This window comes from Oncorhynchus nerka, linkage group LG13 (genome assembly GCF_034236695.1).
Source record: "Oncorhynchus nerka isolate Pitt River linkage group LG13, Oner_Uvic_2.0, whole genome shotgun sequence".
NCBI classification, from domain to species: Eukaryota; Metazoa; Chordata; class Actinopteri; order Salmoniformes; family Salmonidae; genus Oncorhynchus; species Oncorhynchus nerka.
The window spans coordinates 36,732,842-36,750,704 of NC_088408.1; the positions used below are offsets into that span (position 1 = coordinate 36,732,842).

Below are 17,863 nucleotides of genomic sequence, written 5' to 3' on the forward strand. Positions count from 1 at the left end.
ATACCACGTGGAGCATTGGCTACACGGCTGGAAATGGTTCAACTCTGAGACTATCGATCCCTACAGAATAAAAGCAAATCTTAGATACTAATTACTGGTCTGCAGCTAGAAATGATGTCAACCTGGGATGCGAAGACCGACAACCGTCGAAACAGCTACTCTATGAGAACATTTCTGAATGGTACTCTGGAGTATCCATTCTAACCACGAAAGACTTTGATCTTCAGGGAAGCCGAGCGAGATAGAGACTTGGATGAACTCTCCAACAGAAGGAATGACGATTCCAACAGAGATCACGACGACACACTGGGCGTAAATATTGATTGCAATTGTTCCCGAATGAGTGAGCATTCATGTGTAAAGGATTGGCATTTCAATTAATATAATTATAAACTGTGTAGTGACGCCTTTTGTCTTTCCTGCCCTTTTCAGTCCACACCCACTTCCCTTTGTCCACCAATCCGTCATATTGGCTTAGCCCGTGAGGGAACCTCCCCTATAATTTCCTTGTAACCATATCTACTGTGTTGTTTGTTTATGCATTTCTGTGATTGTTTAGTTAGTTAGTATTTACTAAATGATTTAAGACGATTGGTGTATGGATGAGTCATAGTAAAGGCTGGGTTTGTGCAGATAACCAACAATTTATGACGTTTGGAATGAGACTAATAAATCAGATATTAAAATATTCTAACTTTGTAATCTGAAGATTTTCCTTGCTGCCCAGACTTCCTAGTTAATTAAAACGACATGATTTGTTTAAATCGCATAATAATAATTACAGAGAATTGATTTGATAAAATAAGTCTTCACTTTAATGATGCCAAAAACACAACACTTGACAGGACACGTTATTTCTTGTCATTGATTGCTATGCACGGACCCGGTAACAATGACAATCTCAGCCCATTCACAGCACAGCAGTAGCCACTGACAAAGAAGTCCCTCCTTTAAAGGCCATTATGTAGTCAAACTGTATAACCAGCTCTTACAGACATTTTCTCAATCAATACAGTGTTTAAAAGCAATATGAAACATTTACTCTGCCTACAATGATTCATAGGCTACTCTTGGCACAATCAAGCACTCATTATGGCATTTCACTGAAACACGACGTGACCCCTGAACATAGAGGTGCCTTCAGAGATAGTGACAGGAGGGTGGGTCACTGATTTCACTGCAATGGTTTAGAATGTGAAGTAGGTGGACCTCAGGAGACGGTCGAGTCCCCCGAGACCTCCAGCATTGACTCACCCGACACCCTCAGCTTATTGTGGACAGGATAGGTCACACTCTCTGGTTTACCAACACGCCTCTTGGAAAATGAGGATGGGGAATAATAGGCCATGTGACTCAGTCAAGACATTATTAATAGGAGTGTAATGCCCCTGAGTGACCTTGGATGCAGCCTAATGGCGGAGTTTCCTAAAACATGAAGGACAATAACAAGGTGCTGAAGTTCACAGAAGGTAAGCCAATTAGTAGACAGAGGCAAGGAACAGTCTTAGCTTGCTCATTAGTTTGGCTAAGTAGCAGTTTTATCAAAAGTTGAATAACTGAATAAAGAAGACATCCACATTTCAAGATACTGTCTTACTGGATCAATGACATTTTAAGCCATCTTTATCATATTCATGTTTTTCTCTTGTTTTGACCCATGATCCTTTGCTGCTCTCTTTTGTCGCGTGCCTGAAGCAGCTGCCTAGCTGCATTTGGGTTTAAATACTGAGGGTGCCTTTGTTGCCATGGCAGTCAGAGGGGGTCCCAAACCCCTGCCGGAAATGTGTTGCAGATTGACGTCCTAATGAGCTAGAATAGCATCCCGAAGGCCAGGGTCTCACCCAACGCTCCCATTCCCCTGGTGAGTGAGCGAGGTCCAAACCCCAAGGCATCTCTCAGCTCCTACCAATTAACCCTGGCCTGCCCTGCTCCGCCAAGGTAATTTGCCGTCAGTGACGGGGGAGTCCCCAAGGAGCAGCATTGGGAGGATCTAGCAATGAGGCAGAACTGACAACGAAGTACTTTTTGTTTCTTTTGATATAATATTTATGCTGAAATAGATATTGGCTTCTTTGGTTTGTTGATTGTTCTTTGAAGCCGCAATGTCATTTGCTTTGATGCTAACTCTACAGATGGCCTCAGTCAAACTTTATCTTCCTTCTCAAATCCAAAACTATCTCCAACTTTATCTGTAACCTTTTTCTGTTTAGGATGAGTATCGGAGCGGGAGTTGTGTGGACAGTAGCCTATATATGTCACGATATTCTATACAAATGTACAAAATCAAAGCAAGAGATACTCTTTATTACTTTGCATGAAGTAACATTCACTTCTTTAGAACATCAGAGGATTAGCCAACGCTTCATCCATATCCCACTGGGCACAGACAATTCAATGTCTATTCCACGTTGGTTCGACATAATTTCATTGAAATTACGTGGAAACAACGTTGATTTAACCAGTGTGTGCTCAGTGGGATGATATTACCTTCTTATTTTAGAAGTGGCTTATGGGACGATGATATATTGTGAATAGTCTACCCATGCTAAAAGAGCATAGCAATAACAGACCAAATCGGCAAGGCAGGGGGTGTATTCTTGAAGACTATGAGTGGCGGATTGGAATTCACGCCACTCCACCTGTCCAAAATAGACTTGCACCCAGACATCCAATGTTTCATTGACTGCTGTTTTCACAAAATACCACCTCTTACAGATAACAAATAGGGGACACAAAAATATTCAATCCAATGTCTTTCTAATTGCAGTCAGACATTTCAGCAAAAGAAAACATGGAAAATATATCAAATCCTGAACATGCACACGGCACAGTTTCTCCTGTTCGTATTGACAATGTGCAAACCTTGTTTAAATATCAGGCTTCCTGGAAGTCACACACATCTTGGTTCACTCCCCCTCCAGATGGAACCATCTTATGAGACTCCTCTCTACTCTGGCAGCTCCCAATTCGATACTCCCAGATCTCCTATTGTTCAACATGGGAATGCTATTTACTTCCTTGCTTCCAAAGATAAAATATTTTCCCTTCACAACCGATTCAAAGTTTGTGGGGCGAGAAAACAAATGTTAGGAGAATTTCTTAGTTCATTCCCTCTCAGAATTCAAGAGACGAAATGAATATCAGACAAACAGATGCGAGCAGAAATACTCTGTACTGTTTATAGTATTGATTCTATCTTTGTGTTTAAAATACATCTACTAAGGCAAGGTTAAATACTTTTCTGTGAACACATAGCACATTTCCAAGGCTGGGGAGAACAAAATAGTATAGGCTATCATCAAAGACAAATGTTACTCATTGAAAAGCTTCATTTTATTCTGAGAAATGTGTAAATTGTAAATTTTACTCCTTTTTCCTTAAAAAAATAGCAGTGTGTGTTGAGAACAATTACATTATTAAAAGCTCCATAGCAAAATATCTAAACAACTCTTGTACGTACACTGACCGGTTTGAACAAAAAGTACAGCGTATTGCAACAACACAAATACTATAGAAATGTGATAAGAAAAACAAACCACAACTTAATGGTGTAGGTTTCTGTACGTCTAAGTTCACTTTAAACCTAATTTGAAAACATTTATGAATTGATTTGTGCTGCAAATATCTCACACACGTAACACAGCCACTCTTTCTTTAGACTGCAAACAGACGGACTACCTGAGAGCTCCATCCCAAAACAACATGTGATCACACTTACAATTTACTAAGCAACACTGACAGGGAACAGCTAGAATTGTATTGCAGAATGATTTTGTCACACAAGTAGTGGGCTTCATATAGCCTGGACCCAGATGTGTTTGTGCTTTCTTGCCAACTCATATGGTCCTCATCAGGTGGCAATGACCATAGGAGTTGGCAAGATGGCACAAACACGTCTGAGACCGGGTTTTGTAAGAGTTCCATTTAAAACCTGGTCTCAGAGCTCCCTCGTTTCATAGTGTTGCTCATGAACTGCTTATCGTGTTCAAAGCTGAGGTTATTGTGAGACCTGGAGATCATGAGCAGTTTCTCTTTCTTGGTGTAATCCTGTTTGACTGCTACCTGGGGCAGCTGCAGTCTGTCCATAGGATCCTCCTTGTTCTCCAGCTTCATGTAGCCTTTACTATTGCTGCGGTCCAGCCGGGGCCAGCTGGGATGTTTCCTCTGCTCTGGCTTCACTGTTAGGGTGGTGGGCCTTCGATCCAGGTCCAGAGACTTAGAATGAGAAGACAGCATGTGGAGGGAGTTGTTGGAGTCGAAGTCCTTGCGGGCAGTCCCGGGGGACAGGTACCTCCCACTGGCAGAGCCTGGGGGCAGAGAGCTATGAGAGGACGAGAAGGAGTGGGACTCTGTGGCTGAGTTACTCCTGAGGAGCATGACGTTGGGAGGTTTGTAGGCTTTGGCAATGTCCGCCGGGACAGGCACAGCCAGGGACTCCACAGAGGGGGGTTGGGACCTAACCCGAATGTGTTCCAGGTCCTCTGTGATGTTGTCCATGTCAGGCTCGTCGATCACACAGTTGTTGAGCTTGATAACGGGCAGGGTGAAAGCGCTGATCGAGGACGAGACGATTGACCTGGTCTGGCATCTCTTGGTGAAGCTGCTCCTCTCGTCCCTGTGGCGGCTGCCCTCATGCTGCAGACCAAAGATGGAGCCAGAGCGCTCTCTGTAGAGTGAAGGCAGGAGACCATGCCCCCCTTTGGCCTCGTTGAGAAGGCCCTCCTCGTCCTCCGTAGAGCTGGCCCTGCGAGACACCTTCACATTGTTCCCCATGCTGGGGAACCCTAGCAGGGTGTTAGCAGCAAGCTTGGAGGCACACTGGTTCTCATAGGTCCTGACCTCATGCTCCCCATAAGAGCCGGAGTAGGCCCCGTTCATGTACTTGTGCTCTTTGATCCGCAGGCTGTGGATGTCGATGACGGTGGAGTACATGTCTCTCATGTGGATCACCTTGGTCTCCCGGTCCCTGTTTTCATGCAGGATGGCATTGGCACAGATGAAGATGAAGATACCAATACCCATGGTGAAGGGGCCCAGCATCTTCATCTTCTCAGAGTGCAGGTGCTGCTCAAAGAACTGGGCCAGTGTACCGCTTTCCTCCCGGGTCACCCTGGTGTCGTTGGTGGATAGCTTGGCGTTGGCCGCTACGAGATCCTCTCTGTGTGGCCAGTAGCCCAGCACGGCCATGGCGATGCCCATCAGCAGGATCAATACACCCAGGATGAGGAAGAACCCAGAGGCAGAGTAGAGGCGGATCTTTCCCCTGACCACCACTACGTCGGCTCTGGGTTTACGCTTGGCCCTCTTCTTCTCCTGGGCCTCTCCTGGGGCTGGGGACTGGATGGGCAGGTGGTGTTGGGAGCGGGCCGAGTCCTGCCTCTTCAGTGCAGCAAGGTGGCCCGTAATCACTCCACCAGCTGAAATCATCACTACCGCTGTCCACGGCCCTGTAAAGACAAACAGAGAAGGGGAGTGAGACGCATCTGGTATGTTTACTGATGTCTCTTCTCTAGTTGCTGGGTTGCTGGCACTGTCCTCCTGGTATTCCCATGGTGGGAGGCAGAGCAACCATAACCTTTGGGGGGCGTCATCAAGCTGGGAACAGCATCTGCAGAAACTGCTCTTATGCTTGCTTTGGTAATTAAGAATGATGACAATTATGTTCTAATATTAATTCTAGTCACAGCCCATAGGCAACAATTAATCTGGCAATCTGGTGTTTGCCCTCTTTGTTTTTTTTCTTGCTAAAAGAAAGGAGAGCCTTTTTGGAAGTCAAAATGATGATTGAAATGGTCAATTGCATTATGTTTGTGAGCGAATGATTACATATTTAGCTGTGATATAGCACTTTACATTCACACATGTCCCCTGCCTTTTCCGCTCCAGCTGTTTGTATCTCTCTCTCTCTCATATATCTGTCACTCTGTCTCGCTTTCTCTCTTACACACACCACAGACAAGCACACACAGATGCTCTTTTCCAAATGACTCCATCTATTTGTCATCTCAGGAGGAACATCTCATTTCCTAGTAAAAGGGTTTAAAGAAATATAAGAGGCCGTTACTTAGTCCCTATGATCTTAAACGGATCTTAAATTAAAAAGTATAGAATTAGTTATGGCAGTCTATTAATGGAGATGACTCACAAGGGACCTTGAAATATATATATTTTACAGTAAAATAGAGCCTCAGCTAACACAAGCAGCACTGGTCAGTACTACTCAGTACTCAACCATACTGACTACCATACACCATCCTATTTCAACATTTGCCAATGAACCATGACAATCAATTTATGGGAGAAATATGCTATCTTTTTAGGAACGGTAATCTCATCAGTGTTTCCAATAAAACCCCTTCAAAAGTACCAACAACCAGGTTGAAGGCAGGAGAGGTGCAGATACATGGTGCTTCACCAAGAGGTGTGTGGCAAAATGGCTTAAGGACAACAAAGTCAAGGTATTGGAGTGGCCATCACAAAGCCCTGACCTCAATCCTCTAGAAAATTTGTGGGCAGAACTGAAAAAGCATGTGCGAGCAAGGAGGCCTATAAACCTGACTCGGTTACACCTGCTCTGTCAGGAGAAATGAGCCAAAACTCACCCAACTTATTGTGGGAAGCTTGTGGAAGGCTACCCAAAATGTTTGACCCAAGTTAAACAATTTAAAGGCAATGCTACCAAATACTAATTGAGTGTATGTAAACGTCTGACCCACTGGGAATGTGATGAAAGAAATAAAAGCTGAAAGAAATAATTCTCTCTACTATTATTCTGACATTTCACATTCTTAAAATAAAGTGGTGATCAGAACTGACCTAAGGCAGAGAATTTTTACTAGGATTAAATGTCAGGAATTTTGAAAACCTGAGTTTAAATGTATTTGGCTAAGGTGTATGCAAACTTCCGACTACCGATCAAAAGTTTGGGGTCACTTAGAAATGCCCTTGTTTTTGAAAGAAAACCACATCTGTTGTCCATTAAAATAACATCAAATTGATCAGAAATACAGTGTAGACATTGTTAAGGTTGTAAATGACTGTTGTACCTGGAAACGGCTCATTTTTAATATCTACATAGGCGTACAGAGGCCCATTATCAGCAACCATCACTCCTGTGTTCCAATGGCACGTTGTGTTAGCTAATCCATGTTTATAATTTTAAAAGACAAATTTTGATCATTAGAAAACCCTTTTGCGATTATGTTAGCACAGCTGAAAACTATTGTCCTGTTTAAAGAAGCAATAAAACTGGCCTTCTTTAGACTAGTTGAGTATCTGGAGCATCAGCATTTGTGGGTTACATTAACAGGCTCATTGTAAACATTGTAAATGTAAACAAACACTGTATAGCCTCGTAACATGGTTAAAACAAAACATTTTATATCACGGATGGTCAGTCCTTGCATCCATAGCTTTTTCTATTAATCTGAGAGTGGTTACATTTCTCCAGGCCCATCCCTCAGCTTTTTTACCAAAATGGTTTTATCTGTGGATTTGCCTTTTAAACAGCTGCATAATATCAAGATATCAAAGTGTCACCAACAAAAAGGTTAAGAAAAGGCCTATAGCAAATGCAGCATATGACATTCATTTTTCACAAGTAAATAGCACTTCTCAGTAGTGCTCAAAGCATGCCATTCCATGAGCGCAGCATTTATTGTTCAACTGGAATCAATGAGCCCTCTCAGTCCTCCATGACAACAAAATCACAAATAACAGAGTAGGGCTGGCTAATATGTCCTTAGTTTTGGGGTCATGCTCAGGTAAAACAATTTAGCTGATCTCTCCTTCTATATTTCCACGTCGTATTCTTGAAGATCAAAGGGTATAACATTTATTGGAATGACTGGAATTCTGATACACTTTTGTTTTTAATGTAAAGATATAATTTAATCATATTATTATATTGTATGTAATAGAAAGTGATGCGTTGGAAGAAGCCTACATAACTTTAACATCCATAAATGTAACATCCAAATATGGCCAGTTATGTAAACTTTAACATTGATTTATCCTGCAATAGATGTTGTTCAATTGGTAACATACAGTGGGGCAAAAAAAGTATTTAGTCAGCCACCAATTGTGCAAGTTCTCCCACTTAAAAAGATGAGAGGCCTGTAATTTTCATCATAGGTACACTTCAACTATGACCGACAAAATGAGAAAAGAAAATCCAGAAAATCACATTGTAGGACTTTTAATGAATTTATTTGCAAATTATGGTGGAAAATAAGTATTTGGTCAATAACAAAAGTTTATCTCAATACTTTGTTATATACCCTTTGTTGGCAATGGCAGAGGTCAAACGTTTTCTGTAAGTCTTCACAAGGTTTTCACACACTGTTGCTGGTATTTTGGCCCATTCCTCCATGCAGATCTCCTCTAGAGCAGTGATGTTTTGGGGCTGTTGCTGGGCAACACGGAATTTCAACTCCCTCCAAAGATTTTCTATGGGGTTGAGATCTGGAGACTGGCTAGGCCACTCCAGGACCTTGAAATGCTTCTTACGAAGCCACTCCTTCGTTGCCCGGGCGGTGTGTTTGGGATCATTGTCATGCTGAAAGACCCAGCCACGTTTCATCTTCAATGCTCTTGCTGATGGAAGGAGGTTTTCACTCAAAATCTCACGATACATTGCCCCATTCGTTCTTTCCTTTACACGGATCAGTCGTTCTGGTCCCTTTGCAGAAAAACAGCCACAAAGCATGATGTTTCCACCCCCATGCTTCACAGTAGGTATGGTGTTCTTTGGATGCAACTCAGCATTCTTTGTCCTCCAAACACGACGAGTTGAGTTTTTACCAAAAAGTTATATTTTGGTTTCATCTGACCATATGACATTCTCCCAATCTTCTTCTGGATCATCCAAATGCTCTCTAGCAAACTTCAGACGGGCCTGGACATGTACTGGTTTAAGCAGGGGGACACGTCTGGCACTGCAGGATTTGAGTCCCTGGCGGCGTAGTGTGTTACTGATGGTAGGCTTTGTTACTTTGGTCCCAGCTCTCTGCAGGTCATTCACTAGGTCCCTCCGTGTGGTTCTGGGATTTTTGCTCACCGTTCTTGTGATAATTTTGACCCCACGGGGTGAGATCTTGCGTGGAGCACCAGATCGAGGGAGATTATCAGTGGTCTTGTATGTCTTCCATTTCCTAATAATTGCTCCCACAGTTGATTTCTTCAAACCAAGCTGCTTACCTATTGCAGATTCAGTCTTCCCAGCCTGGTGCAGGTCTACAATTTTGTTTCTGGTGTCCTTTGACAGCTCTTTGGTCTTGGCCATAGTGGAGTTTGGAGTGTGACTGTTTGAGGTTGTGGACAGGTGTCTTTTATACTGATAACAAGTTCAAACAGGTGTCATTAATACAGGTAACGAGTGGAGGACAGAGGATCATCTTAAAGAAGAAGTTACAGGTCTGTGAGAGCCAGAAATCTTGCTTGTTTGTTTTTTATTTTTTTTATTTCACCTTTATTTAACCAGGTAGGCTAGTTGAGAACAAGTTCTCATTTGCAACTGCGACCTGGCCAAGATAAAGCATAGCAGTGTGAGCAGACAACACAGAGTTACACATGGAGTAAACAATTAACAAGTCAATAACACAAAATGAAGAAAAAAAAGGGGAGTCTATATACATTGTGTGCAAAAGGCATGAGGTAGGCGAATAATTACAATTTTGCAGATTAACACTGGAGTGATAAATGATCAGATGGTCATGTACAGGTAGAGATATTGGTGTGCAAAAGAGCAGAAAAGTAAATAAATAAAAACAGTATGGGGATGAGGTAGGTAAAAATGGGTGGGCTATTTGCCGATAGACTATGTACAGCTGCAGCGATCGGTTAGCTGCTCAGATAGCAGATGTTTGAAGTTGGTGAGGGAGATGAAAGTCTCCAACTTCAGCGATTTTTGCAATTCGTTCCAGTCACAGGCAGCAGGTGTAGGTGACCAAATACTTATTTTCCACCATAATTTGCAAATTAATTAATTAAAAACCCTACAATGTGATTTTCTGGATTTTTTTCTCATTTTGTCTGTCATAGTTGAAGTGTACCCATGATGAAAATTACAGAACTCTCTCATCTTTTTAAGTGGGAAAACTTGCACAATTGGTGGCTGACTAAATACTTTTTTGCCCCACTGTACATGTTAGTCTTCTCTAATGCCTCTTAAGGGGAAAGTAATCTCAAAGTAACGGAATGTAATCAAATTACGTTACTGAGTTTGGGTTATCCAAAACTTACTTTATTTGATAACAATTTTGGACAGGTAACTAGTAACTGTAACAGATTACATTTAGAAAAGAACCTACCAACCCTGCATCTGAGTACATCCCTCAAGGCACTTCCTTAGTAGTTTAAGGTCACTGCACATGATTGCATGGTGAAAATACTAGATGGATCTACAAAAGGTGTTATTCCCATTGCAGACAGAGAGGAAACTCTTGGGCGGATGCATGACAGTTGTATGACCCACTTCTCTGACTGTACCCATCCCCCACCCACCCAGTACACCCCCCCCCCACCCAGCATTAGGTCAGAGAGCAGGTGTGGGTGGTGTAGCCTTTTGATGTCGACTTATCTAAAGTTCACCATGAAATACCAGGATGAGGAGAGAGAGAGGAGCAGTGGGCGGCAGGGGGTGGATTATATCAATACATCGGAGAGTGCAGTTCCTGTTGACTTTCTTTTCTTCTTTTTAACGATGTGTTTGGAACATAGAACATTGCTCGAATGCCACGTGTTTTTTTTGCAAAGGACACACAGGAAATCTAATAAGAGTAGGACACCCCATGAGAATCATACACATCAGTGGACGTAAAAAAAACTGTTCTGTCAGAGATAAAACAGAATAGATGAAAAACAGATTAATATGTCAGGGTGTCAGTGAATATACATGTCTGTTCAGTGTTGAAAAGCAAATCTAGTCTTCTCAGATTGTAATGTGTCAAACTTGACATGAGTTTAAATGATCAGATAATCCAAAATGTTGAAGGAAAATTGCATATAATCAAAAAATTCCCTTGCTGCTTTGGCAAATTATTTATTGACAGCAGCCATAGCAGATGAGATGAGGAGGATTGTGGTCAGGGCATTATTGGTGTGATCAAGGGGGCAGCCTGGTCTCATAGACTAGACGTAACATAGTAAATGTACATCTGTGACGCTAAAATTAGTATGATATGTTTGGTATGGTTACATAAGACAGATGGTTACGTAAGTCAACCATTCCCATAACCCTAACCTTAACCCTTTAACCTAACTCCTAACCTTAACCCCTAACCCTAACATCTAGCCTAGATAACGTTAGCATTAGCCACCTAGCTAACATTAGCCACAACATATTGTTATTCGTAACATATTGTTATTCGTAACATATCATATCAAATGGATGATACCACATGAAACATAACATATCACTCTAATTGGAGTGTCTCGGATTTACCTGTACTATGTTACATCTACCCATGAGTCCAGGTTGAAGTGGGAGGTGTTGTTCCAGACGCTGCATAATGTCTGGATTAGTGAGAGGGTGAGTGAGTGAGAGAGAGAGCCGTGTCAGTAACTTCTAGACGGGCGCGTGTGTGCAGTGTGTGGGTGGGCGGTGTAATGGTACCGCTGGTTCCAAGAAAATGAATAATTTGCAGAGTAATGCAATAAACAATAATATAATCAATCACTGCATGTGCACGTGTAGAGATACAGTATGTGAAAACCTACAAACACCAGATCAATAGAACATTTGCTGCTATGTTCCCATTCTCATTTTCAAACAAAATGCGTGCAGGGTAAATAGTTTAAAACATATATAATGCTATGATAAAATAGCCTGTGATGAAACGATGGGAATGAATTTTGAATTCACCAGAATAAAAAAATAAAAAAAGAGAGATCAAAGTGGTGAGAAGGATAGAAACGATATTTGATACGAGCGCAGCTCCATGAGACGACCCAGTCAATGGGATTCGATAGATAAAAACATCTGTTTAAATAAAGGTTCAAATAGAACCATGTAAATAATCGTTATTTTAATACAGAAAAGGCCATCGAGGACAATACATTTTTTCTTGAAGAATAATGTAATTGTTTCTTACCTGTAAAATATGGTGCTTCTTTCTAGCTGGTGTTATTTGCCCATTACGCATGGGAAATGATAACGCAAGCCATGTTTCTCGACACTCGTGGTTGGCTTGCTATGTCCGTTTGTATTCCCATTACATTTATAATCGAGTGCCGATACGAAAAAGAATAAACTTCCAAAGAGAAAAGGTTTCATTGTTTCGCTCCATTTCCAAAACGCTCACCTGGACTGTTGGCTACACGTCTGTACTAACTGTTCCAAGCTGCGCAAGGCGCAGAGAATGTCTGCTATTGTTTTACTGTCAACCGTCTCAACTTTTTGTCACTAAAGATCCGGTGATCCACACACAGTCGACTATAACAAATCAAATACGTGTTCTGTTTAGCCTACTAACTTTAAAGTATTCACAACTGGGGACAAAGCGCTGTGAATTCTTTTGGAGTTATACCAAGACGCCTTATCATGTCCACTTTCTATTCCTCCATGGAACGGTAGCTTGTAAATAGGCTCTCTCCACCAGCTGGCTTCAGCTCGGAATAATGCATTTATTTGGGATGTAGACCAGGAAAAGCATTGTACTCCCACAGTGAGTAGAAAAAAAACAAGAGAAAGCTTATTTGAATAATTTATGCGTGGAGAAGTCAAGCATCTGAATACAATATTACCATAATAGTTTACAATGTCCCCAATGCAAAGACAATAATTGATGCAAATATCGATAACACGTAGTAATCTAAGCTCCCTGCATCTTGCTTTCAATCTAGAGATGCAAATGATTGAGTGAACCAAATCCTTTGAAGATGACCATTTAAGAATGCAATCATTTATAATGTTTCCATAACACAGACATAATAGCCTATATAGCCACTGAATCAAGATTAAACTCATTCCCTGTTCCTACTGCCTACATGCTGTGATGAGCAAGCACACTCGGAGTAAACAACCAACTGTAGCTTATTGTAGCAGGAGCAATTAAAGGGTTAAAAGCCCAGAGATCTATATCGAAATGTTGCAGATGTTTGAGTCTGTCATTTCCTGTGTTTATGCAATGCAAGTCTGGCTCAACTGGATACCAAAAAAAAACATATTCACTCGGGGCTTCGAGAGAGCTAGAGCTTAAAGTGTACGTGGCTGGGTTTTTATAATCATTTCTCCACTGTGATACTGCCTAAATGTTCTCATTTGAAATGGGACTAACCCAACTTCTAGTATTGTTAGGTTCCACTTCAGCCTTTGGGGTTGAGGGGCTGAGAAAGGAGTTTAAAGAGGGGCTACGCCTATTCTGTCTCCCAACCCCTCTGGTCCTTGTTTGGAATTCTCAGGGTTTGTCAAATGGGGAGATTGACAGCATTGTTAAGATGGCGCTGAAGAGAATGTCTGACGTTTTACATGCCCGTAACAAATTGTGCTATTTTGTTTTTTTTGCATTGTTTGTAACTTATTTTGTACATAATGTTGCTGCTACCGTCTCTTATGACTGAAATAACTTCTGGACATCAGAACTGGGATTAGTCACCACAAACTTTTCTTTTTCCTTTAATGAGTCCGACGAGAAAGATATACTGGAGAAAAGACGGAGGAAAGGAGGACGCAGATCAGGCTGTCTTTTGAGAATCCATAGGCGCGCGAGTAAACTCCCACTGCCATCAATACTACTTGCTAACATGCGATCATTGGAAAAATAAAACTGATGATCTACGATTATGATTATCCTACCAATAGGATAGTAAAAACTGCCCTATCTTATGTTTCTTCGAGTCGTGGCTGAACGACGACACGGATAATATAGAGCTGGAGGGATTTTCAATGCACCGGCAGAACAGAGAAGCTACGTCTGGTAAGACGGGGGTGTGGGGGTGTGTGTCTTTTTGTCAATAACAGCTGGTACCCAATGTCTAATATTAAAGAAGTCTCGAGGTATTGCTTGCCTGAGGTAGAGTACCTTATGATAAGCTGTAGACCACACTATCTACCAAGAGAGTTCTCATCTATATTATTCGTAGCCGTCTATTTACCACCACAGACCGATGCTGGCACGAAGACAGCACTCAACCAACTCTATAAGGCCATAAGCAAACAAGTAAATGCTTAGCCAGAAGCGGCGCTCCTAGTGGCCGGTGACTTTAATGCAGGCAAACTTAAATCAGTTTTACCAAAATTTTACCAGCACGTCACATGTGCAACCAGAGGGAAAAAACTCCAGACCACCTTTACTCCACACACAGAGAGGCATAGAAAGCTCTTCCCCGCCCTCCATTTGGCAAATCTGACCATAATTCTATCCTCCCTTGATTCCTGCATACAAGCAAAAACTAAAGCAGGAAATTCAGTGACTCGCTCAATACGGAAGTAGTCAGATGACATGGATGCTACGCTACAGGACTGTTTTGCTAGCACAGACTGGAATATGTTCCGGGATTCATCCAATGGCATTGAGGAGTATACCACCTCAGTCATCGGTTTTATCAATAAGTGCATCGACGACGTCGTCCCCACAGTGACGGTACGTACATATCCCAACCAGAAGCCATGGATTACAGGTAACATCCGCATCGAGCTAAAGGCTAGAGCTGCTGCTTTCAAGGAGCGGGACACTAATCTGGATGCCTAAAATAAATCCCGCTATGCCCTCAGATGAACCATCAAACAAGCAAATTGTCAATAAAGGATTAAGATTGAATCCTACACTGCCTCTGACGCTCGTTGGATGTGGCAGGGCTTGCAAACTATTACGGACTACAAAGGGAAACCCAGATGCGAGCTGCCCAGTGACGCGAGCCTATCAGATGAGCTAAATGCCTTTTTATGCTCGCTTCGAGGCAAGCAACACTGAAGCATGCATGAGAGCACCAGCTGTTCTGGATGACTGTGTGATAACGCTCTCAGTAGCCCGATTTTCAAAGCCGCGGGCATAGACGGATTACCAGGACGTGTACTCCAAGCGTGCACGGACCAACTGGCAAGTATCTTCACTGACATTTTCAACCTCTCCCTGACTGAGTCTGTAATACTTACATGTTTCAAGCAGACCAGCATAGTCCCTTTTCCCAAGGAAGCGAAAGTAACCTGCCTAAATGATTACCGCCCCGTAGCACTCACATCGATAGCCATGAACTGCCTTGAAAGGCTGGTCATGGCTCACATCAACAGAATCCTCCCGGGTACCCTAGACCCACTCTAATTCAAATACCGCCCCAACAGATCCAAAGATGACGCAATCTCAATCGCACTCCACAGTGCCCTTTCCCACCTGGACAAAAGGAACACCTATGTGAGAATTCTGTTCATTGACTACAGCTCAGTGTTCAATGAGACAGCCTATTGGGAGGAGGTCAGAGAACTGTCAGTATGGTGTCAGGACAACAACCTCTCCCTCAATGGGAGCAAGACAAAGGAGCTGATTGTGGACGACAGGAAAAGGCGGGCCGTACAGGCCCCCATTAACATCAATGGGGCTGTAGTGGAGCGGGTTGAGAGTTTCAAATTCCTTGGTGTCCACATCACCAACAATCTATCATGGTCCAAACACACCAAGACAGTCGTGAAGAGGACACGCCAAACCTTTCCCCCTCAGGAGACTGAAAATATATGGCATGGGTCCCCAGATCCTCAAAACATTCTACAGCTGCACCATCGAGAGCATCCTGACCAATTGGATCACCGCCTGGTATGCCAACTGCTTGGCATCTGACCGTAAGGTTCTACAGAGGGTAGTGCGTACGGCTCAGTACATCACCGGGGCCAAGCTTCCTGCAATCCAGAACCTATTTAATAGGCGGTGTCAGAGGAAAGCCCATACTATTACATTGACCCCCCCCACATCTACATGTACAAATTACCTCAAATTACCTCTAAACCTAACCCCTGTATATAACCTCGTTATTGTTATGTTACTGTCTTACTTTTTATTATCTTTTACCTTAGTTGATTTGATCATTATTTTCTTAACTCTTCTTGAACTGCACTGTTGGTTAAGGGCCTGTAAGTAACCACCTATAATTTAGCCCAAACAACTACCTCTTTCTCAACTGTATTTAATTTATTTATTTATTTTGCTCCTTTGCACCCCATTATTTTTATTTCTACTTTGCACATTCTTCCATTGCAAAACTACCATTCCAGTGTTTTACTTGCTATATTGTATTTACTTTGCCACCATGGCCTTTTTTGCCTTTACCTCCCTTCTCACCTCATTTGCTCACATCGTATATAGACTTGTTTATACTGTATTATTGACTGTATGTTTGTTTTACTCCATGTGTAACTCTGTGTCGTTGTATCTGTCGAACTGCTTTGCTTTATCTTGGCCAGGTCGCAATTGTAAATGAGAACTTGTTCTCAACTTGCCTACCTGGTTAAATAAAGGTGAAATAAAAAAATAAAAATAAAATTTCAAGGTAAGGTCTACATTTGTTGTATTCGGCGCATGTGACAAATAACGTTTTATTGATTTGATATGAGGACCTTGGTGGTTTATTTGTGTGTTATTTATGGCTTTTCCGATTGCTCTAAGAGGGAGGAGTCGGTGTGCTGCGGCAAGTTGGGATTAGTCTGGGTAACATTTGAGACGCAGCCTTGGTGTGATGATAGATACACTGGAGTATCACTCTGCTGTCAATCTGAAGCCAATTTTCTGAGTGTGAACATCTCAGCTGCATGTGGTCACATCCCACTGCATAACTGTCTAATAACATGAGTGAATGGAGCCAGACTAGTGAATCTCAGTGAGGGGACAGGTTTTTATCCACGCATGTCCTGAGATCGTTATCCACACCAGCTGTAACACATTTGAATGTACTGCATAACACATGCGTGACGAATGTGTACACACAGCACTATAATTGTGGTCTCTTTTTTTGTGTGTACATTCACTATCTTAAACCCTATTAAATTAAGCATATTGTGAGGAGTATTTCTGTTTTATGCAGAAAAGCTGCTGAATTGTGTCAGGGATGTCAGTGAAAGGGCACTGTCTATTTTTCTAGGATGTCATACAACTCAATTTGATGGATACATTATCTTCTGTTGATGGCTGAGATGAATCATGTTCGTTGTGTTATTTTTTTTTTTTACATAGCTCTTTCAGTGAATCCCTCAAAGCCTTTTCCAGATCAGTGACGATGTATGGCATCCTTTAGGCTGCCACTGTTTCCTTGTGACTGTTGTGGTGTGTGAATACATCTGTCATTCATTTCATCTGAATATTGGTCATACATTACAATTACCACGGTAAAGTGAATCCTCCTTGTACATGCTTCACATGCACAGTACATCAGGGCGTACATAGCGGCATCTTGAATATGATACATTTAAGACATTAGATGCTGAACAAAACTCATTTAGGATACATTTATGAAATGTGTTTTTTATTATTTTTATTAAATACCAATATTCTGGATTATACCATTGCAACTCAACACAGTCCCAAATACAATCAAATACTCACAGTTCTCAAACTTAAGCTTGTGATAAAATCCACCCACACGAACCCTAGTGGAACAGAAGTGTAGTTCTAGTGACCTTTCCAAACAGTATTTATGTTTTTTTTTAACCTTTCCTTAACTAGTACGTGTAAATACAGGTCACGTGATTTATCAATCACATGGAGTCAAAAAACTGGAGGGGGACCTATTGGTCAGGTCGAGTGTCACAGAAGGTCATCAGTGTGTTTCCCAGAGGTTACGCTCAGGAGAGAGGAAAGCGCATCACCCTGCGGAAGAGACAATGAACATCTGAGGTATTTTGAAGAAAAATCAAAAGGGGTTTGTTTCTGATCTTCTCAGC

General features: G+C 42.0%; 1 protein-coding gene across 1 annotated transcript; it reads right to left on the reverse strand.

Annotated features, from left to right (window-relative positions):
• Window positions 1–792: 792 nt before the first annotated feature.
• tmem200a (transmembrane protein 200A) lies at window positions 793–12,967 on the reverse strand. The gene is made up of 2 exons (XM_029676903.2): window positions 12,093–12,967; window positions 793–5,447 (listed from the first exon to the last, which is right to left on the reverse strand). Exon 2 carries the CDS (start codon window positions 5,425–5,427, stop codon window positions 3,925–3,927), a length of 1,503 nt encoding a protein of 500 aa, XP_029532763.1. The 5' UTR covers window positions 5,428–5,447; window positions 12,093–12,967; the 3' UTR covers window positions 793–3,924.
• Window positions 12,968–17,863: the final 4,896 nt, after the last annotated feature.

Bases quoted from the DNA above. Each gene is read 5' to 3' on its own strand.
- tmem200a (XM_029676903.2), bottom strand. From the start codon at position 5,427: ATGATTTCAGCTGGTGGAGTGATTACGGGCCACCTTGCTGCACTGAAG.